This window comes from Xyrauchen texanus, chromosome 24 (genome assembly GCF_025860055.1).
Source record: "Xyrauchen texanus isolate HMW12.3.18 chromosome 24, RBS_HiC_50CHRs, whole genome shotgun sequence".
Taxonomy (NCBI): Eukaryota; Metazoa; Chordata; class Actinopteri; order Cypriniformes; family Catostomidae; genus Xyrauchen; species Xyrauchen texanus.
Genome location: NC_068299.1, coordinates 15,337,810 through 15,354,025, shown reverse-complemented (window position 1 = coordinate 15,354,025; position 16,216 = coordinate 15,337,810). Strand labels below are relative to the sequence as shown.

Below are 16,216 nucleotides of genomic sequence, written 5' to 3'. Positions count from 1 at the left end.
AAAGTATGTGGTACTAATTAGCTTTTTTGAAATTCTCTGTTTTCAGTGGAAAAAAAAATGCAATTCTGGTGTGGTCAAGAAGCGTACTGTATGTGTAGCAAAATCAAAGCATTTTCAAACTAAATATTAGTGTGGATGTGGCCTCAGACTTTTGAACCTCACAGAATGCCTCTTGCTTTAATCTAAACGTTTTATGTGAGTGTGTGTATATTTCTTCTACTTAGTTACCCGGGTGGGCCGAATGCTCCGGGTGGCATTGGCATGTCCCCTCATTCACGCCCCCCCTCTGACTTCACCCAACCTGCTGCTGCAGCTGCTGCCGCTGCTGTTGCTGCTGCCGCTGCCACGGCGACCGCCACTGCCACGGCGACCGTGGCTGCCCTGCAAGAGACCAGCAAAGACATGAACCAGTACAATCAGGTTGGTAATTTACAAAAAGATCAATGTGCCCAAGTGGTTTGGCTTCCTACTTGGCTTGCACTGAATGCATTTGTGTGCCCACCCATTCAAGTGCTATTGGACCTCTCCACAGGTCTGTTCATCTTTCCAGATGGGACCTACGCAAGGCTACAACAGCCAGTTCATGAACCAGCCTGGGCCCCGTGGCCCCCCGTCCATGGCAGGAGGCATGAACCCAGCTGGTATGGGAGCTGGCATGAATAGCTCCAACATGAGTGGCCCACCCATGGGCATGAACCAGCCCAGAGGGCCAGGGATGGGACCCTTCGGTGGCCATGGCCAAAGGATGCCCCAACAGGGTTATCCTGGCCCCAGACCTCAGTCAATGCCCATGCAGGGCACCAAGAGGCCCTATCCAGGAGAGGTAAGACCATGGTACAATTCCAAAACTTAAAGGGTTAGTTTAACCAAAAATGAACATTTTGTCATTATTTACTCTCATGTTGTTTCAAACCCATTTGATTGGCTTACTTCCATGGAACACCAAAGTAGATTGAAGGAAAAATGTTAGCCTCATTCACCATTCACTGTCATTGTATGGAAAAATGACACAATGAAAGTTAATGATGAGGCTTACATTGTCATTTTTTATTCCACGGAACAAAGCAAGTCAATGGAGTCATTTGTGTGTGAACAATGTTTTTTAAAACCGACTTGCAGAAAGAATTTTATATTTGCTTTTTCTTTGGTGAAACATTTGTTTGTGTGGTTTTCACAGCCAAACTATGGAGGCCAGCAGTTTGGACCCAATGGTCAGTTTCCCAACCAGCAAGGGCAGTACCCAAACCCAAATGCTTCAAGAGCTCTTCCTTCACCCAATTACCCTGGCCAGAGGATGCCGGGACAGCAGGGCTCTGGCCAATACCCCCCAACAGGAGTTGCCATGGGCCAATATTATAAGGTAGATTCATTTTGCTTGCTTGGAACATTCATCTGAATCATTACATTGTTCAAGCAGATTTGTTTGTTTCTCTGACAGGTCATATTTCTTCATGGCTACCATGAAGGCAAAAGTTACATGAAGAAAAGGAATAAAGAATGAGAAAATGCTCTGAATGGCATATTACTTGCTTTCCATGTTGTTTTTCAACATTTTACTGCTTTTCTTATTTCAGCAAGAGCCATTTAATGGTCAGAATAACAATTTCTCCGGAGGTGGTTATGGGTACAATCAAGGAAACGGAGTAAGTGGAGATTACTTTCTTATTTTTCTTACATACAGTGGCCCCAAAAGGTATTTAGACCCTTGATGATGCTTAAAAATGCATGAAGACCTGTTCACATTGTCAGCAATTTTGTCACTAGATGGCACTAATCTCTCTCTTCTTGTCGCTAGTGGTAGCTCCTAATGCTGTCGCTCTAAAATAATTGGTTGGCTGCACAACTAGCCATAGTTTTCGAAAATCTGATCACAGATGAGCTACTGTAGATTGCCAGTAAAACAAATATATCATTCTTATTTGACAAGGAATCTGTTGTTTTGCCTCTAATAATAAACATTCTGCAGGGGAGAGTGCTTTTATTTTTGCAGTGTTATAAACTGCAGCAATACTTGATGCATTATTTCAACCCAAAGATCGATCTTTCAATGTATCAATCAAACTCACTCAGAATGCTGACAATTTCTGACACTGTATCCACGCATCACTGATTTAGTTTATCCATGTAAGTGGTTACAGAAACATGATATAACAGTGAAATTGATGACTACAACAACTCCATATTTCCTGCACTCATTTCCATTGTCTTACAGGAGACGGATGTCATGAGATTCACTGTCTTTTCTCATTGGCTGGCACAGTGATATTGCTCTGCATTTGCATAATGTTAAACGTTTCTCAACTTAGTCACGTCTTGACATTCCCACATCTTGTCGCCAACGATCACTGTCGCTTGAGTCGCCAGCTCTAATTGAAAATCAATGGTCTCCTGTCGCATCCAGGGACAAAATAGCTGACGATGTGAACGGGGCTTGATTGTCGAAAGATTTTATAACAAAATATCAAACCAAGTGGTATCTGCAAACAAATAAATCTAGAGCTTTCTTCAGAACTAATTTTACTTTTTAAAGCTTTTTTTTTTAAAAAAGTGCACAACTGTGTGCACTTGTTTCCCTCAAGTGCACACAGTTGTCCTAGCAGTGTAAGCACAAGTGTAGTTCATCACATTACCTATGGACATATTTCACTACTTTGATAATCAGAAAGTGCCCTAATCCTTTTATTATCATTTTTAACAATGTATCTTTTGTGTTCTACTGTAATTTGAAGCCTGACAAACTTTTTGTTTTGCTTAAAGTGTGCTTTTGATGTCTTTAAAATAAATGTACTTAGTTTTATATTTTATTATACAATTCATAGATTCTGATGTGTGCCTCAGGTGTCCAAATACTTTTTGGGGGGCTACTGTATGTTTATTTCTTTTTGATTTGTGCATCAGATAATATGTGCAGTTCTGCTATTTTATACATTTTGGCATTGCATTGAGTGTTTGTGTGTTTCTTCGGCTAAAGCCTCCTCGGCAGGTGGTGAACTACCCCCACTCGCCTGTTCCCGGTAACCCCACACCTCCCATGACTCCAGGAAGTAGTATTCCTCCATACCTGTCGCCCAATCAGGACGTTAAGCCCCCTTTTCCTCCAGACATGAAGCCAAACATGACGTCTCTGCCTCCACCTCCAAGTGAGTCCTGCAGAAAACCACACACGACCATTTTGTTTATTGATCTGTACTCTGATTGTATTACAAGCTCAGTCACAGTCTATAAGAAGTAAACCAGTATGAACCCTTTGATCCTTTCATCACCTGCAGCTGGGTGAAAAAAAAGGCCCATTTATCTGAGATTCATGCAATTTTCACGTCCACTCAGAGCTCATTCACAGTAACAGTTCTAGCTTGTATGGCATGGGGTGTCGCCCATGCATAAATCCGCCACTGCTCATTCATAATATATGTGCTTCAGTGGGAAAGGTTGAAACTAGGTGAACTGAAAGGCGAACTTCTCTGTGCATCTCACGCACTATTAATATTACAAACAGAGCACTGAAGTTACACTTAACGTATAGTTCACTCAAAAAAGAAAATTCTGTTATCATTGACTAGGACTTTTAGTAAAAGACTCGTGAAAATGTCTGAATCTTGAAATTTGTTCTTTTAGCCAACCCCAATGAAGAGCTGCGTCTGACGTTCCCGGTGAGGGATGGGGTGGTGCTGGAGCCCTTCAGACTAGAGCACAACCTGGCCGTCAGTAACCACGTCTTCCATCTGCGTCCCTCCGTCCACCAGACACTCATGTGGAGGTGTGTGCTGTACTTTACTGCCTGCCATGCACTGAGCAGGCCTGTTTTTCCACAATGGCATCTACTATGTGAGCTTGTTCTACTACACTAAAACTGTCTTTGCATGTCCTCCAGGTCTGATCTGGAGCTGCAGTTTAAGTGCTACCACCATGAGGACCGGCAGATGAACACCAACTGGCCCGCATCCGTCCAAGTCAGCGTCAACGCCACCCCTCTCACTATAGAGAGAGGTGACAATAAGACATCTCACAAACCCCTGCACCTGAAGCACGTGTGTCAGCCGGGGAGAAACACCATCCAGATCACCGTCACGGCCTGCTGTTGTGTGAGTATTCCTCTTCCACTGCTCCAAAAGACCTTCAATAATGTATAGTCTCTCATGCAATGGCCATCTCAGAGAGTTGTTATACAGCTTGTAATAGGAAATCAGATAACACTGATTTGAAGCAGCTTCTGTGTTCTGCCTTCCCCCTACATTTGCAGCTGGTATCAGTTTAATGCTTGCTTGTTTGAAAGGTGAACGACACAGATAGTGTGTCATGTAAAGGATATTCTAATGATTGTTAGTGGATTGTAACATGTTCTTGTCTTGTTCCAGTCACACTTATTCGTGCTGCAGCTGGTCCACAGACCATCAGTGAGATCAGTCTTGCAGGGTCTTCTGAAGAAGAGGCTCCTGCCTGCCGAACACTGCATTACCAAAAGTAAGTAGATGCTCAAGCAGATATTTTTAGCTTTTCCATTGCTAAATGTTTTTGGAATTCATGGATATCTGCCACTGTGTATTTAGGTGATTTTCATGAAACCTATCAGGAAAATGTCCTGGTCCTATTTTACTCTAAAATGTCCTGTTTTACTCCAAATTTGATCTTATAGAAAATGAAGCCTTTTTTTGGGACTATTAAGATTTTTTTCGTTCTGACATGACAGTAATGCACAGTTTAGCCCCCAATTATCATTGCCGCAATTTGAACATTTACAAACTGTAAAATAGTTATACAGCATTTTAGTACTCCCTTGGTACTGCATTTCATTTTCACTGATTTGAATAAAAATAAGCATTATAATATAGTAAAAAAACAAAAAAGACTGTTACAGTAATGAGAATCATCATTGAGCATGCACACCATTATGCTAGTTACTCCCAAAAATCTGGTTATTTAAAAAAAATTAATCCATGTTTAAGTAACATTTGAAATAATCGCGTTATTCTATGCTTTTTATGTCAAAACGTGAAGAGGCATGCACACAAATTGTGCGCGCATTTGAAAATCCATTAAGAATGGCGGTTAATGTGTTTACATGCAATGTGATATTGGCGTATTGAGCAGAAATCTACCCGTGTCTACCTGTTTATTCTTATGCCCTTTATGACCTTACATCGCAAAAGGAATGCTGTTTAACGCGTTTACATTACCACACACTTATTAAAAGTGCTGTAAGTGATTTTTTTCATGGAAAATTATGCAAAACATTATCCTAGTCCCTTAACGATATTAATTAAATAAGTGTCCTGAGATATCTCACCGGTCTCTCTGACAACTGTAGACTTTGTAAACAGCAAAATGTGTCCACGGACATTGACACTTTTCACCTGTAAATCATTTTGCTCACTCTCATAGTTTTGTATTTGAAGTGGATCATTGAGGCTATGGAGGCGCAATTGTGCCACTGTTGAATTTGACAGCCACAGGAATAAACAATGCTGCTCTTTTGCTCAGATTTGGTCTCAAAATTATCTTTGAGTGCTTGGTTTTGGAATGAGGGGACGTGGCTAATTCAACAGCTCAGTCACGTACGTAAAAGCTGCATAGCACTAAAATCGCTTACAGCACCTTTAAGCATAACTGGTGTAAGAACGTGCATGTAAAAACGCACAATGAAAACAATTGAAATCGTAACAGTAAAACCCCCAGATGTGATACGGTAATGAGAATTGCTAAAAATATGAATGGTCCTTAATGTAGGCATAATTTTCTTTATGCAAAATATCAATTAATATCTATTTGTATTGGTTTGTGGTTAAATGCCAAGACATCTTCTAGAATGGTTTTGTGAAAATCACTCATTATAATCTTCATCACGCTCTAATTGAAACAATGTCTCTGTTGGTTTTCCTGCAGTTAAACGAAACTTTAGTAGTGTTGCAGCCTCCTCTGGGAATACCACTCTAAATGGGGAGGACGGAGTAGAGCAGACAGCCATCAAAGTGTCCCTAAAGTGTCCAATCACATTCCGAAGGATCCAGCTACCTGCTAGGGGACACGACTGCAAACACGTGCAGGTAAGCAGTGCTTCTGTATCTACAACCGGAACCATGCTTCACTATGGGGTGCTGGTGTGTTTATCAGTGTCCGTACAAGGTGACATTGAAAGCCTTGAAAAAAGCAATTTTTTACCAAGAGGTGGTTTACAAAGTGTTTGAATTCTAAAAAAAACTTTAAATACATTGCGGAAATCATTAAATAACTTCAATAATTAAATACGCTATTTGTTTTCGGAAAGTCATGGATACAATCCTGTTACAGAAACACATATCCCCACTGATACAGTCAAACACTACATCCCCCTTCTCCCACTTCTTGCTCTCACAGACACTATTTATGTCATGAGTCATAGAGAATGAACAATTGATTTGATGAATATGTTACTGCATACCTCTTTGTGTGTGTTGTATGTTTCATATTAAGAACCAGTTCCCAAAAAAATAGCATGGGAATTTCATGAATTTCGGTTCCTTTATCGGTTCTCAAACGGGAATTCTTTCGTGATGTGGACAGAACACACATGGGGGAATTTGCTAAGGATGAATTGCGCACAGTAAATGCACTATTTATTAGCACCCTCTCTCTGTGCTGGTTTCACTAAAGGAATAATGCAGATTAGGCAACAGTGCAAACGCACCAACAAAATCTATGATGAACGCAAATCGCAAACACAATTCTGATCTTGCAAGCCGATTTTGAGTGCTATATAGCGGAGGATGCAGCTGACCACCTTGATATGACACACTGCAAGGGACTGTAAGCTCTAGTCTGTTCTATTCTATGCTGAATTTACATCAGGAAACTTGCAGCATGGACAGTGTAGTACTATTTGCGAACAAATGACTCCTATGAGCCGGTTCTTTGTAGAGAATAAAAAACATACAGGGCCAGATTAATCGCATTCAAGGGGGCACCAGGTGACGCCAACTGCTTAGTTTCCTTTGGCCAGCAGGCTCTCTATAGAGTGCAGCACATCTATGCACTGCTACTGAAGCAGTGCATAGATGATGCTGTCATGTGGCACCTGATTTGGCACCAGCCAAATTATTTGTTGAGGATTTAAAAAAATATATTTTATAGATACTGCTGTGGTGTATTTTCATTCACAAGTACAAATCTTTGCAGCAAAAATTTCTCAAACGAGATATATATAAAATGTTCTGAGGTTTGAATGCAGATCATTGGAGGATTCAGTTTTCTCCCTCAAGCATCCTCAAGCAAAGCTTTGTGTCTCACAGGTAGTGGCTGACAACATTTGCAATTTTGGTCAGTTCCTTACATAAAGCTGTTAAAACTTTAGAAAACATGGAACAGATCTCATGAGTCATATGAACTACTTTTTAATGTTCCAATTATTCACTTTTGTTGGAAAGCATAGTGCAATTTAAGGCTGCACACATATGAGTTGTGTTGTAATAAGTTGTATTTTATAAATAATAAATTAAATGAATAAATATAACATATATTTTTTATTTCTCTTATCTCTTGCATAGTCCTTAAACAAATAAAAATGTGCTTTAAAAGTCCTTGAAAGTCCGTGAATTTCACTTTGATGCATCTCTATGAACCCCGGCTGGTATAATATCCAATGTTTCGACGTTTAATCTCTCCTCATTCATGTTTGTTTATGTTTAATAGTGGAGCAGGACTTTGGTCAAATTAGATTTCAGTGTGGGTGTGGTTACCTAGTGTGACGCCACAGAAATAAAAAAACTAAGCAAAGTTAGGACACTTAACTTCTAGTCCAGGCAGGGTAGGTCACATATAGTGTAACTCTTCACAATTCTGTTCATTTGAACTGTTGATTTACTTATGTGGTGATTTTCTGTTTCAGTGCTTTGACTTGGAGTCCTATTTGCAGATGAACTGTGAGAGAGGAACGTGGCGATGTCCTGTGTGCAAGTATGTGCATACACAATGAGAATTGTCTCAAAGAGCCAGATAATTTATGTTATTCCACGTGACATGTTATTCCTTTTGGCTGTGTATGTTATATATTTCTCTCTGTCCCCAGTAAAACAGCATTGTTGGAAGGGCTGGAAGTGGATCAGTACATGTGGGGAATTCTCAATGCCATTCAAAAGTAAGTTTATTAATGGGCACCGCAAATTTTCAAAGTGACATCAAGTTTTTTTAAAAACACTTGAGGTTATGATGCAATTGTTAATTTATAGCCTTCCCTTTACCTGAAGCTGTCCTGATATTTCAATTCCTTTTAAACAAGCTTTGTTTGCCTTTTAATTCTTCCAGTTCAGAGTTTGAAGAGGTCACCATTGACCCAACATGTAGTTGGAGGCCGGTGCCCATAAAGTCAGACATTCACATAAAGGAGGACCCAGATGGCCCTCTGGCCAAGCGTTTTAAAACCATGAGTCCCAGTCAAATGATCATGCCAAATGTGATGGATATGATCGCCCAGCTGGGTCCTGGCCCTTCACCCTACACCTCCCTACCCCCACACCATGGAGGAAACAATGGCGAATATGGTGGCCAAATTAGAGGTCAGCAGCCAATCAGGCTCATAATCTGTTTTATAAAATAGTCCTGGCTGATTTTCTGTCCAAGCTGTCTACATCTTTCTAGCTCTTTGTTTCTGATCTCCTGAGGTCATAGCTCCTCACTGCTGTTCTGTTTTCTGCATCAGGCAATAGTTACCAGGGCCATGGAAACTTTGACTTCTCCCACAGTAACTCTGTTGGCGGAGCTCCTATGAATGACTTCATGCATGGACCCCAGCTCTCCCATCCACCAGACGTGCCCAACAGCCTCATGGGCCCTGACAAGCCTCTCGGCATTGGCATGCCCGACTTGGTAAATCACCTCAAATCCATAGGTTTTACTGCAGCAAGTAGCGCTGCTGTTTGAGATATATTCAAAGCAAAATTTTTTTTTTTTTAACATGAACTGTAGACAAAATCTCCCAAAGGGATAGTTCACCAAAAAATTTAAATTCTCTCATCATTCACACACCCTCATGCCATCCCAGATGTGTATGACTTTCTTTCTTCAGCAGAACATTTTTAGAAAAATATCTGAGCTCTGTTGGTCCATTCAATGCAAGTAAATGGTGATCAGAAATTTGTAGCTCCAAAAATCACGAAATATTCTTCTAAAATCTTTGTGTTCTGCTTAAGAAAGAAAGTCATGCATATCTGGGATGGCTTGAAGGTGAGTAAATGATGAGAGAATTTTCATTTTTGGGTGAACTAACCCCCAGAAGTTTGTGTAGTATCACTTTGAAAGCTTGCTACTTGCTCAATATTTTCCGATACTCGTTAGTTTTCAACAATTATAAAACCAAAAAGTGGTTGATATCCTAATGAAAAGATTAATTGAGAATCAGCAGACAATGAAAATTGTTTTAGAACTATTAATAATTAATTTAGTTTGTGATTATTTGCCATATATGATTGTGTCGGGAACAAATAGCAAGAGAGAGCTAGAGTTGAAAAAACATATATAGCATTTAGATGCACATGATGTACAGTATGTCATCAGATATAAACGTGAAGGGAATCATGATCTACCAATGAGCAATGAATATCTGAGTGTTGTTGTCATCGTGTCATGCTGTAGCTTACAGCAATTAATTTGCATTTGTTCTAGGCAAATACACAATCAAAAACAGGATATGTTTTCTGCAAAAAGGTGCAAACACTGTTTATGTGGTTAAGGTGTCATCGCTATAATAGTTGTCTGTTGATAACTGCCTTCAAAAGCTGCCTAAATGCATAAATGTGTGAGGTCACAGCACAAACTTTTAAGGTCACAACATAAGTGTGCAAGATCATAGCTTAGAGAGAGAGAGAGAGAGAGAGAGAGAGAGATGCACATGTCTTTGAAAATTGATCTTATTTATCAATCTTAACTCTTTCAACATTTACTTCCCCTCATGTTGTTCCAAACACCCATATGACTTACTCTCTGTTCCATGGAACACATAAGGAAATGTTAGGCAGCATGTTAGTCTCAGTCACCATTCACTTTCATTGCATCTTTTTTTCCCCATACATTGAAAGTGAATGCTTACTGAGGTTGTCATTCCGCCTAACATTCTCCTCGGAAGAAAGCAAGACATGTGGGTTTAAAATAACATGATGGTAAGTGACGACGGAAAGAATTTTCATATTTGGGTGAACATTTCTGTGGTCATATTTCACATTCACCACAGGCTAACAGATTTCTCAGTTCAGAGGTTGATGTGCTCTTGAATCATCAGCATGGCACTTGCTCTCTGTCTGTCTTCAGCTGCCACTTGAGCTCTCACAGTTGGAGTGCTCCACCCTCATCGCCTCTCTCTCCTCCCTCCGCAGATGCCCCATCCTGTGAGTGCTGATCAATCCCATGCTTCTATGCAGCCAGGCATGCACGCATCTCCACATCCCAACAGCCAATCAGCTCAGCCATTGCATCACAGCGGCCCCCCATCCTCCCAGCCCCCACGCCAGCCCCCGCCCCTACTGCAGCCCGGCCAAAACAGTCACCCGCATCCCGATATGACCTTCAACCCTGCCGCTGATGGGCATCCAGGTGGCCAGGGATCTGCAGACATGCCCGAGCCTTCCCTGGATGTGAGTATTTGCTCTGATAGTGCTACTCTCATTTCTTGCTACGGCACAATCATGTTAACATCATGCTTTTTTCACAGCTCAAAGCACGCAGACTTTTCAAGAATGTGTGATTAAAGGTTCTTTGGCAATTCTTTGTGATGCTAAGATCTTTGAGATCTCATTTTCAAAATCAAGGTGAACTCTTTTTGTTTATGTTGCTCTGGATGTTATGGTGGTCATTTTGGACTTAAACTGACATCTAACGACATGGATGCAGCAACATCATGCATAAGCAAGAGATTTTGGTTACTGATGCCAAAAAATTTGCATGATTCAATTATTACATGAGTGAAAGTGAACTATACAGTATAAAAGTTGGGTTCCAGATGCAAAAATCACATCCAATTAGACAAATATATATTTGGCGGCTGTGGCTCAGGTGGTAGAGCGGGTCGGCTACCAATTGCAGGGTTGGTGGTTCGAATCCCGGACCACACGGCTCCACATGCCGAAGTGTCCTTGGGCAAGACACTGAACCCCGAGTTGCTCCCAATGGCAGGCTAGCGCCTTGCATGGCAGCTCTGCCGCCATTGGTGTGTGAATGTGAGTGTGGATGGGTGATTGGGACACAGTGTAAAGCGCTTTGGTAACCTCTAAGGTTAATAAAAAAGCGCTATATAAGTGCAGACCATTTACTATATGCTCCTATTAAAGCCATCTGTCTGCTTTATTTCAACTTCAAAAATCGTGTTTAATTGCGTAAGTCGTGGTGAGGAACCAAACTATCCATGAATCCTGAAGGGGAACCAATGATCCACTCAGAGAGTCACATGTCTCCTGACACTCAGTCTACTTTTATTTATATATACTGTATATATAAGTATTTTACAATAAAGTTAAAATATATGGTTTCTATGCTTTAATTCATTCAGTGTTGTAACGTTGTCTTTTTGTCCAGTAGGCCGTTATCACACTTCCACGTTTACAGAGTGGAAGCTTTGCTTAGTAGCTTAAAACCACTTCCATGACAGTGCCCACAGTGTGGAATTATTATGGACTATTTTATGTACAGTTCATCTCAAATACTTAATCTAAACAGACCTACCTCACCTTCCAGTCATTACTCAGGGATGATGAAGTAAAGAAAAACGGTGTCATGTTGTTTTAAACAGGATGTGTGTGAGCAGGGAACCCTTCATATAGTATAAGTATTTTTTTTTACTGAAGGAATGCAAGAATATAGTACAAACATGAGCACATTAGAACATTAGAACAAGACAGGTATACAGTATGTCATAAAGGAAGTAAAGACTATTTGCGATAATAATGATCACATTGCTTTCGTGTACTTTATATAATCTCCATGTATGATATAAGATCCATTTCAAAATAAATAAACATTCCCATCCCAGATTCCGATTACAGAAAATAAATGGTTTAATCGTTTTATACGTGGAGTTATATCCTCGTGGTTTGAGTATGATGAATGAAGCGCCCACTCGCGAGTCAGGACAAAATGCAATGTAGATAAAACATAGAGATGAAAATGTACCAGTGTCTACAACTGTATTATATTTACAAACGGGAGATGAGCATGCTGCAATAGTGAAAAAATGACATTAAAGCATTAAACGCTGTCTCTTCGGACTTGAGTTGAGCACTTTCATCCTCTGGGAGTGAGCTGAAAAGCGTTCACAGCTCCTGATGAAAATATTTTTTGCTGATAAACACCTCGCTTGGATACTATTACACATTAAAGTGGTAGATAACACACAAAGTGAAGTGTTGTGTTAATCCAAAGAAACCGCTGATGTTTACTGCCAAGTGCATCCAAATTGGCTAAACCTTTTGAGAAATACTGCAATAATCCATAGATGGGCGGTTGTTTTGTTACGCTACTATTCAGTGCCGGATGTGACGGCAGGTGGACTGTGATAAAGGCCTGTTTCAAATACTTTTTTGCTTCAAATCAAAGCTTGTTATCTTGGGATTCACATTAGAGTTGCTTGGTTTATAAAATGAGTAGGATTCAGCTGGTCATGTGATCTCAACATGGCAGCCCCCATGAGACGACCTGCTCCATTTAAATAAAAACACAGTTTATTAGGCTACTAATATGACTAGAGACTTCATCTCATGTGAGCGAGAGTGATCAAATTTTTTGTTGTTGTTCGAAAGTGCTATTTATTTGCAGTATTTTACGAAATAGTGCACATTTAAATGATAAAGTGCTTGTGATATCTGTATAGCGTAGAAGTGCCCATTATAATGTCTGTGTACTTGTCTGTCACTCTCTGCAGCTTCTGCCAGAATTGCCGAACCCAGATGAGTTGCTGTCATACTTAGACCCACCTGACCTCCCAAGCAGCAGCAATGACGATCTGCTCTCCCTCTTTGAGAACAACTGACTTCCTTCAATTGGCCTTTTGGAGAGGCCTTAATTTGTTTGGCTGTCAGGAATCAAGAGGCACCCTGACCCTGAGGCACTCTGTACTTTGTAAACAGGAAACAGCCATCCTTTTGCCTCTTCCTCATGTAAATATCTCACTCTTTTACAAGCGACCTTTCCACACATATATGACAGCCATGTTGGTTGGCACTAAAGTGATATCTTTCAATACTAATGGAAATACATGTGCAGCTATAATCAATTCATATGAATACATCACACAGAACTGTGTGTGTGCTCACTAGGAAAGTATTGTAGCATTTTTTAAATTCAGAAAAGAAGACCTAAATAGACAAAACATATATATATATATGTGCCAGCCTCTGTGTGTCTGCAATCTCTTGAAGGTTTGCTCTTCCAAGCTTTACCATCACATCTTCCCAAATCCTTGTCAAATGTCCTTAGCTGTCTGTCTGTCCATCTCCATTGAAAAAGCACAAGAAAATGCATCAAACTGCACCTGGAAGCCTGTAAAGGAGACAACAAAGGGAAGAAAGCTTATATCACAATCACCGAGACAATTGGCACCAGAAGGATGTAACGCTCGCATCCCAGAGACCAACGATGGGAATTTCCGAAAGTCCTCCAACACTCCCATTCTCTCATTTCTCCCATTCTTGTCACACCATAGGATACATGCGAACATGTTCTTTTCCAGTAAGCGCAGCAGCTTTGCACCTCGTTTTGTAATATGATTCATATGTCCACCACATTCAAGCATATGCGTCATGTTCAAAGTTAAACAAATGCTAGAGGGCATCACGACATGTATTGTTTCCTTCTCAAGACAAAAACATTTCAGCACTGTACCCTTGGCATTGTGCATCTTCCGATATACTATACCTCCTCCCGCAATGTCCTTTGGATTCTCCACACTAATGGTCACAAAGCAAGAAGAAAGCAAATCACATTTCGAAGAGTAGTGAATCTTGTGTCATCTGCCTTCTGTGAATTCTCGTCATGCATGAGGCTTGGTCGTTTTAGGCCTGTAATGTTTGTACCTCTCTTTCAACAAACTGCATACGATGTTTAAACATTCAGTGTTGCCAATCGCCCCTTATTTTAGTGATAAATTAAGACTGATTTTCTTTTGTTATTTGTTGTTTTTATTCAGCCTTTTATTCATGAACTGTCATATTTAAAATTTTATTTTATAATGCACAATATATTGTTCATATTATGGTAATAATTTTTTATTTCTTTTGTCCTGTTGTTACAATAGTACAAATGTACAAAACATGTACATTTATCACAAGATGTCCATGGATTACCAAAGTTATGCACCCTGATATGAGAAGGTGTCCCAAACCTATTTCGACAAGGTTAAACCTATTTTCAACCAAATTGTTAAACATAGATTTTGATAAAAATGTGTAATTCCTTCTCACTTTTATCATTTTGTTTACATGTAAAATCATAGTAATTATGCAGCAAACAATGAAGAAAGCTTTTTTTTAGAATATGTTCTATATTTATAGATTTTACTTTTTAATTCATCTATAAAATTAAGCTATATATTAACTCCACATCCATCAAAAATATTACAGAAACTGTACATTTCAGTTAATTTTTACATAAATATGCGCCCTATCTGTGTACATCTCAGTCTAAACCTTTATACAATTAGATAACAGCAGCTCACTAAAGTCATCATCAATGTCCACTTGTACAATGTTTTTTTTATTTTATTTTTTTATGAGAACGAACGTTTTCTGGATTCTTTTCAAATCAACAATGCCCTCTTGAATAATTTTCAGTATTTATGAGTATGTTTGTTTGTAGTGATGACATTTCCATGAAACTGATGTTTCTCAAAGGCTGTCCTTTGTCCTATTGAATACTGTTTGGAATGCGTTTTGTTGAATGCAACCACCGTTTGAACATGTTTTCACTTTAAGTTATTTTTTTATGAATTGCAATATTAGGTTTTAGTTGTATCTGTTCTTCTTGGTGTAGAATTATGTACAAAAATGATGTTTGTCATTGACGATTGAAATACTTAGAACTCCGACAGGAAAATGTGAGTTCAAAGTCTATGGAGTTTGTCCGTAGTTCACTTGTATATCTTTTTTCAAAGATGCACTGCCACGTATTCGTTCCCACCTTGTAGACACAAATAGGCATAAACTGAACTTTAAGACTCCTAAAGTTGGCTCATGCTGAAGTCTGAGTTGTCACATACTATCGCTGTACAGTTGTTGAGGAGACAGTGGATGCTGGGGCAGAAACGGAAAGGGTTCTATGAATTAGACTGTGTTTACTTCTGAGCCACAGGTGAGGGTTTGGAGAGGGTCGAAGAGAAAACAGGGGAAGGGGCACATTACAGTAGGGATGCATGTACATATGTAAATGATAAATAGAGACATGTTAACAGAAATGTATTCATTTTCCCCTGGGAAATGTGCATTGTGTATTTAGAATTTGTAAAGCTTGCATCCTCCCATCAGAATCTAAATTGGGTAAAATGAATCTGTGTTTGTTAGCGTCTGTGGAACCTCTCGGCATTTGTTCACTTTTGTAAAATATCCATCCCACATAACAGGAATTTGGGCAGGGGATAAAAAGAGACACATTTGTTTTACATTTGTGTAATATTTAGCTTATGTGTATTGCTCCATTTCTTGTGTACTTCTCAAGGTGCTACAAAAGATAATGAAGAAAATCCCGGGGAATAATTTGGAAAATAGGGACACAGGGCCATGAGCAGTTCTAAAAGATTGTAAACAAAATCCAGAGTTTGTACAATTTTGATATCATGATCAGGAAAAAACAAAACAAAACAAAAACAAGGTACAATCTGAGGTGATTGGCGCCAAACGTTGCAGTTGTCTTTGCTTGTACATTCTGTTGTACAATCATTTCATATTCTAAACTGGTCAGAAGAAAAGAAAAAGACAAAAACAACAAAAACTAATTGTGATTTTTAGTCTTGCAAAACTGTATGTAGTTAGATGCTGTGACATCCTAATATTTATCTAATAAATATGTATTCAGATGAAACAACTTTCCATTGTTTTTTGATGTCATTTGGTATGCATGCATATCTAAGATGTAAAAATTGCAGACATTTCTAAATAGAAGCCTATATTCACTGCAAGAAGATGCCACCACAAAGAACACAGCAAATGTGATTTTGAAAAACATTGGCTGGTCAAATTGTTTCCAATTGGATAAGAAATGTTCCTCAAGGGGG

The 16,216-nt window shown here is 39.5% G+C and overlaps 1 protein-coding gene across 5 annotated transcripts in view; it reads left to right on the top strand.

Annotated features, from left to right (window-relative positions):
- Positions 1 to 16,026, top strand: part of LOC127618013 (zinc finger MIZ domain-containing protein 1-like) — a 59,553-nt gene extending 43,527 nt beyond the window's left edge. For all 5 annotated transcript variants that reach the window (XM_052090224.1, XM_052090225.1, XM_052090227.1 and 2 more), the window contains 15 exons: positions 225 to 420; positions 533 to 823; positions 1,178 to 1,360; positions 1,575 to 1,643; positions 2,972 to 3,140; positions 3,616 to 3,757; positions 3,872 to 4,082; positions 4,356 to 4,461; positions 5,881 to 6,041; positions 7,859 to 7,926; positions 8,039 to 8,107; positions 8,275 to 8,525; positions 8,669 to 8,835; positions 10,338 to 10,595; positions 12,875 to 16,026. In XM_052090224.1, the coding sequence (XP_051946184.1) occupies positions 225 to 420; positions 533 to 823; positions 1,178 to 1,360; positions 1,575 to 1,643; positions 2,972 to 3,140; positions 3,616 to 3,757; positions 3,872 to 4,082; positions 4,356 to 4,461; positions 5,881 to 6,041; positions 7,859 to 7,926; positions 8,039 to 8,107; positions 8,275 to 8,525; positions 8,669 to 8,835; positions 10,338 to 10,595; positions 12,875 to 12,982 (2,449 nt within the window). In that variant the 3' untranslated portion in view covers positions 12,983 to 16,026. The remainder of the gene's footprint in view (positions 1 to 224; positions 421 to 532; positions 824 to 1,177; positions 1,361 to 1,574; positions 1,644 to 2,971; positions 3,141 to 3,615; positions 3,758 to 3,871; positions 4,083 to 4,355; positions 4,462 to 5,880; positions 6,042 to 7,858; positions 7,927 to 8,038; positions 8,108 to 8,274; positions 8,526 to 8,668; positions 8,836 to 10,337; positions 10,596 to 12,874) is intronic.
- The last annotated feature ends 190 nt before the right edge of the window (positions 16,027 to 16,216 follow it).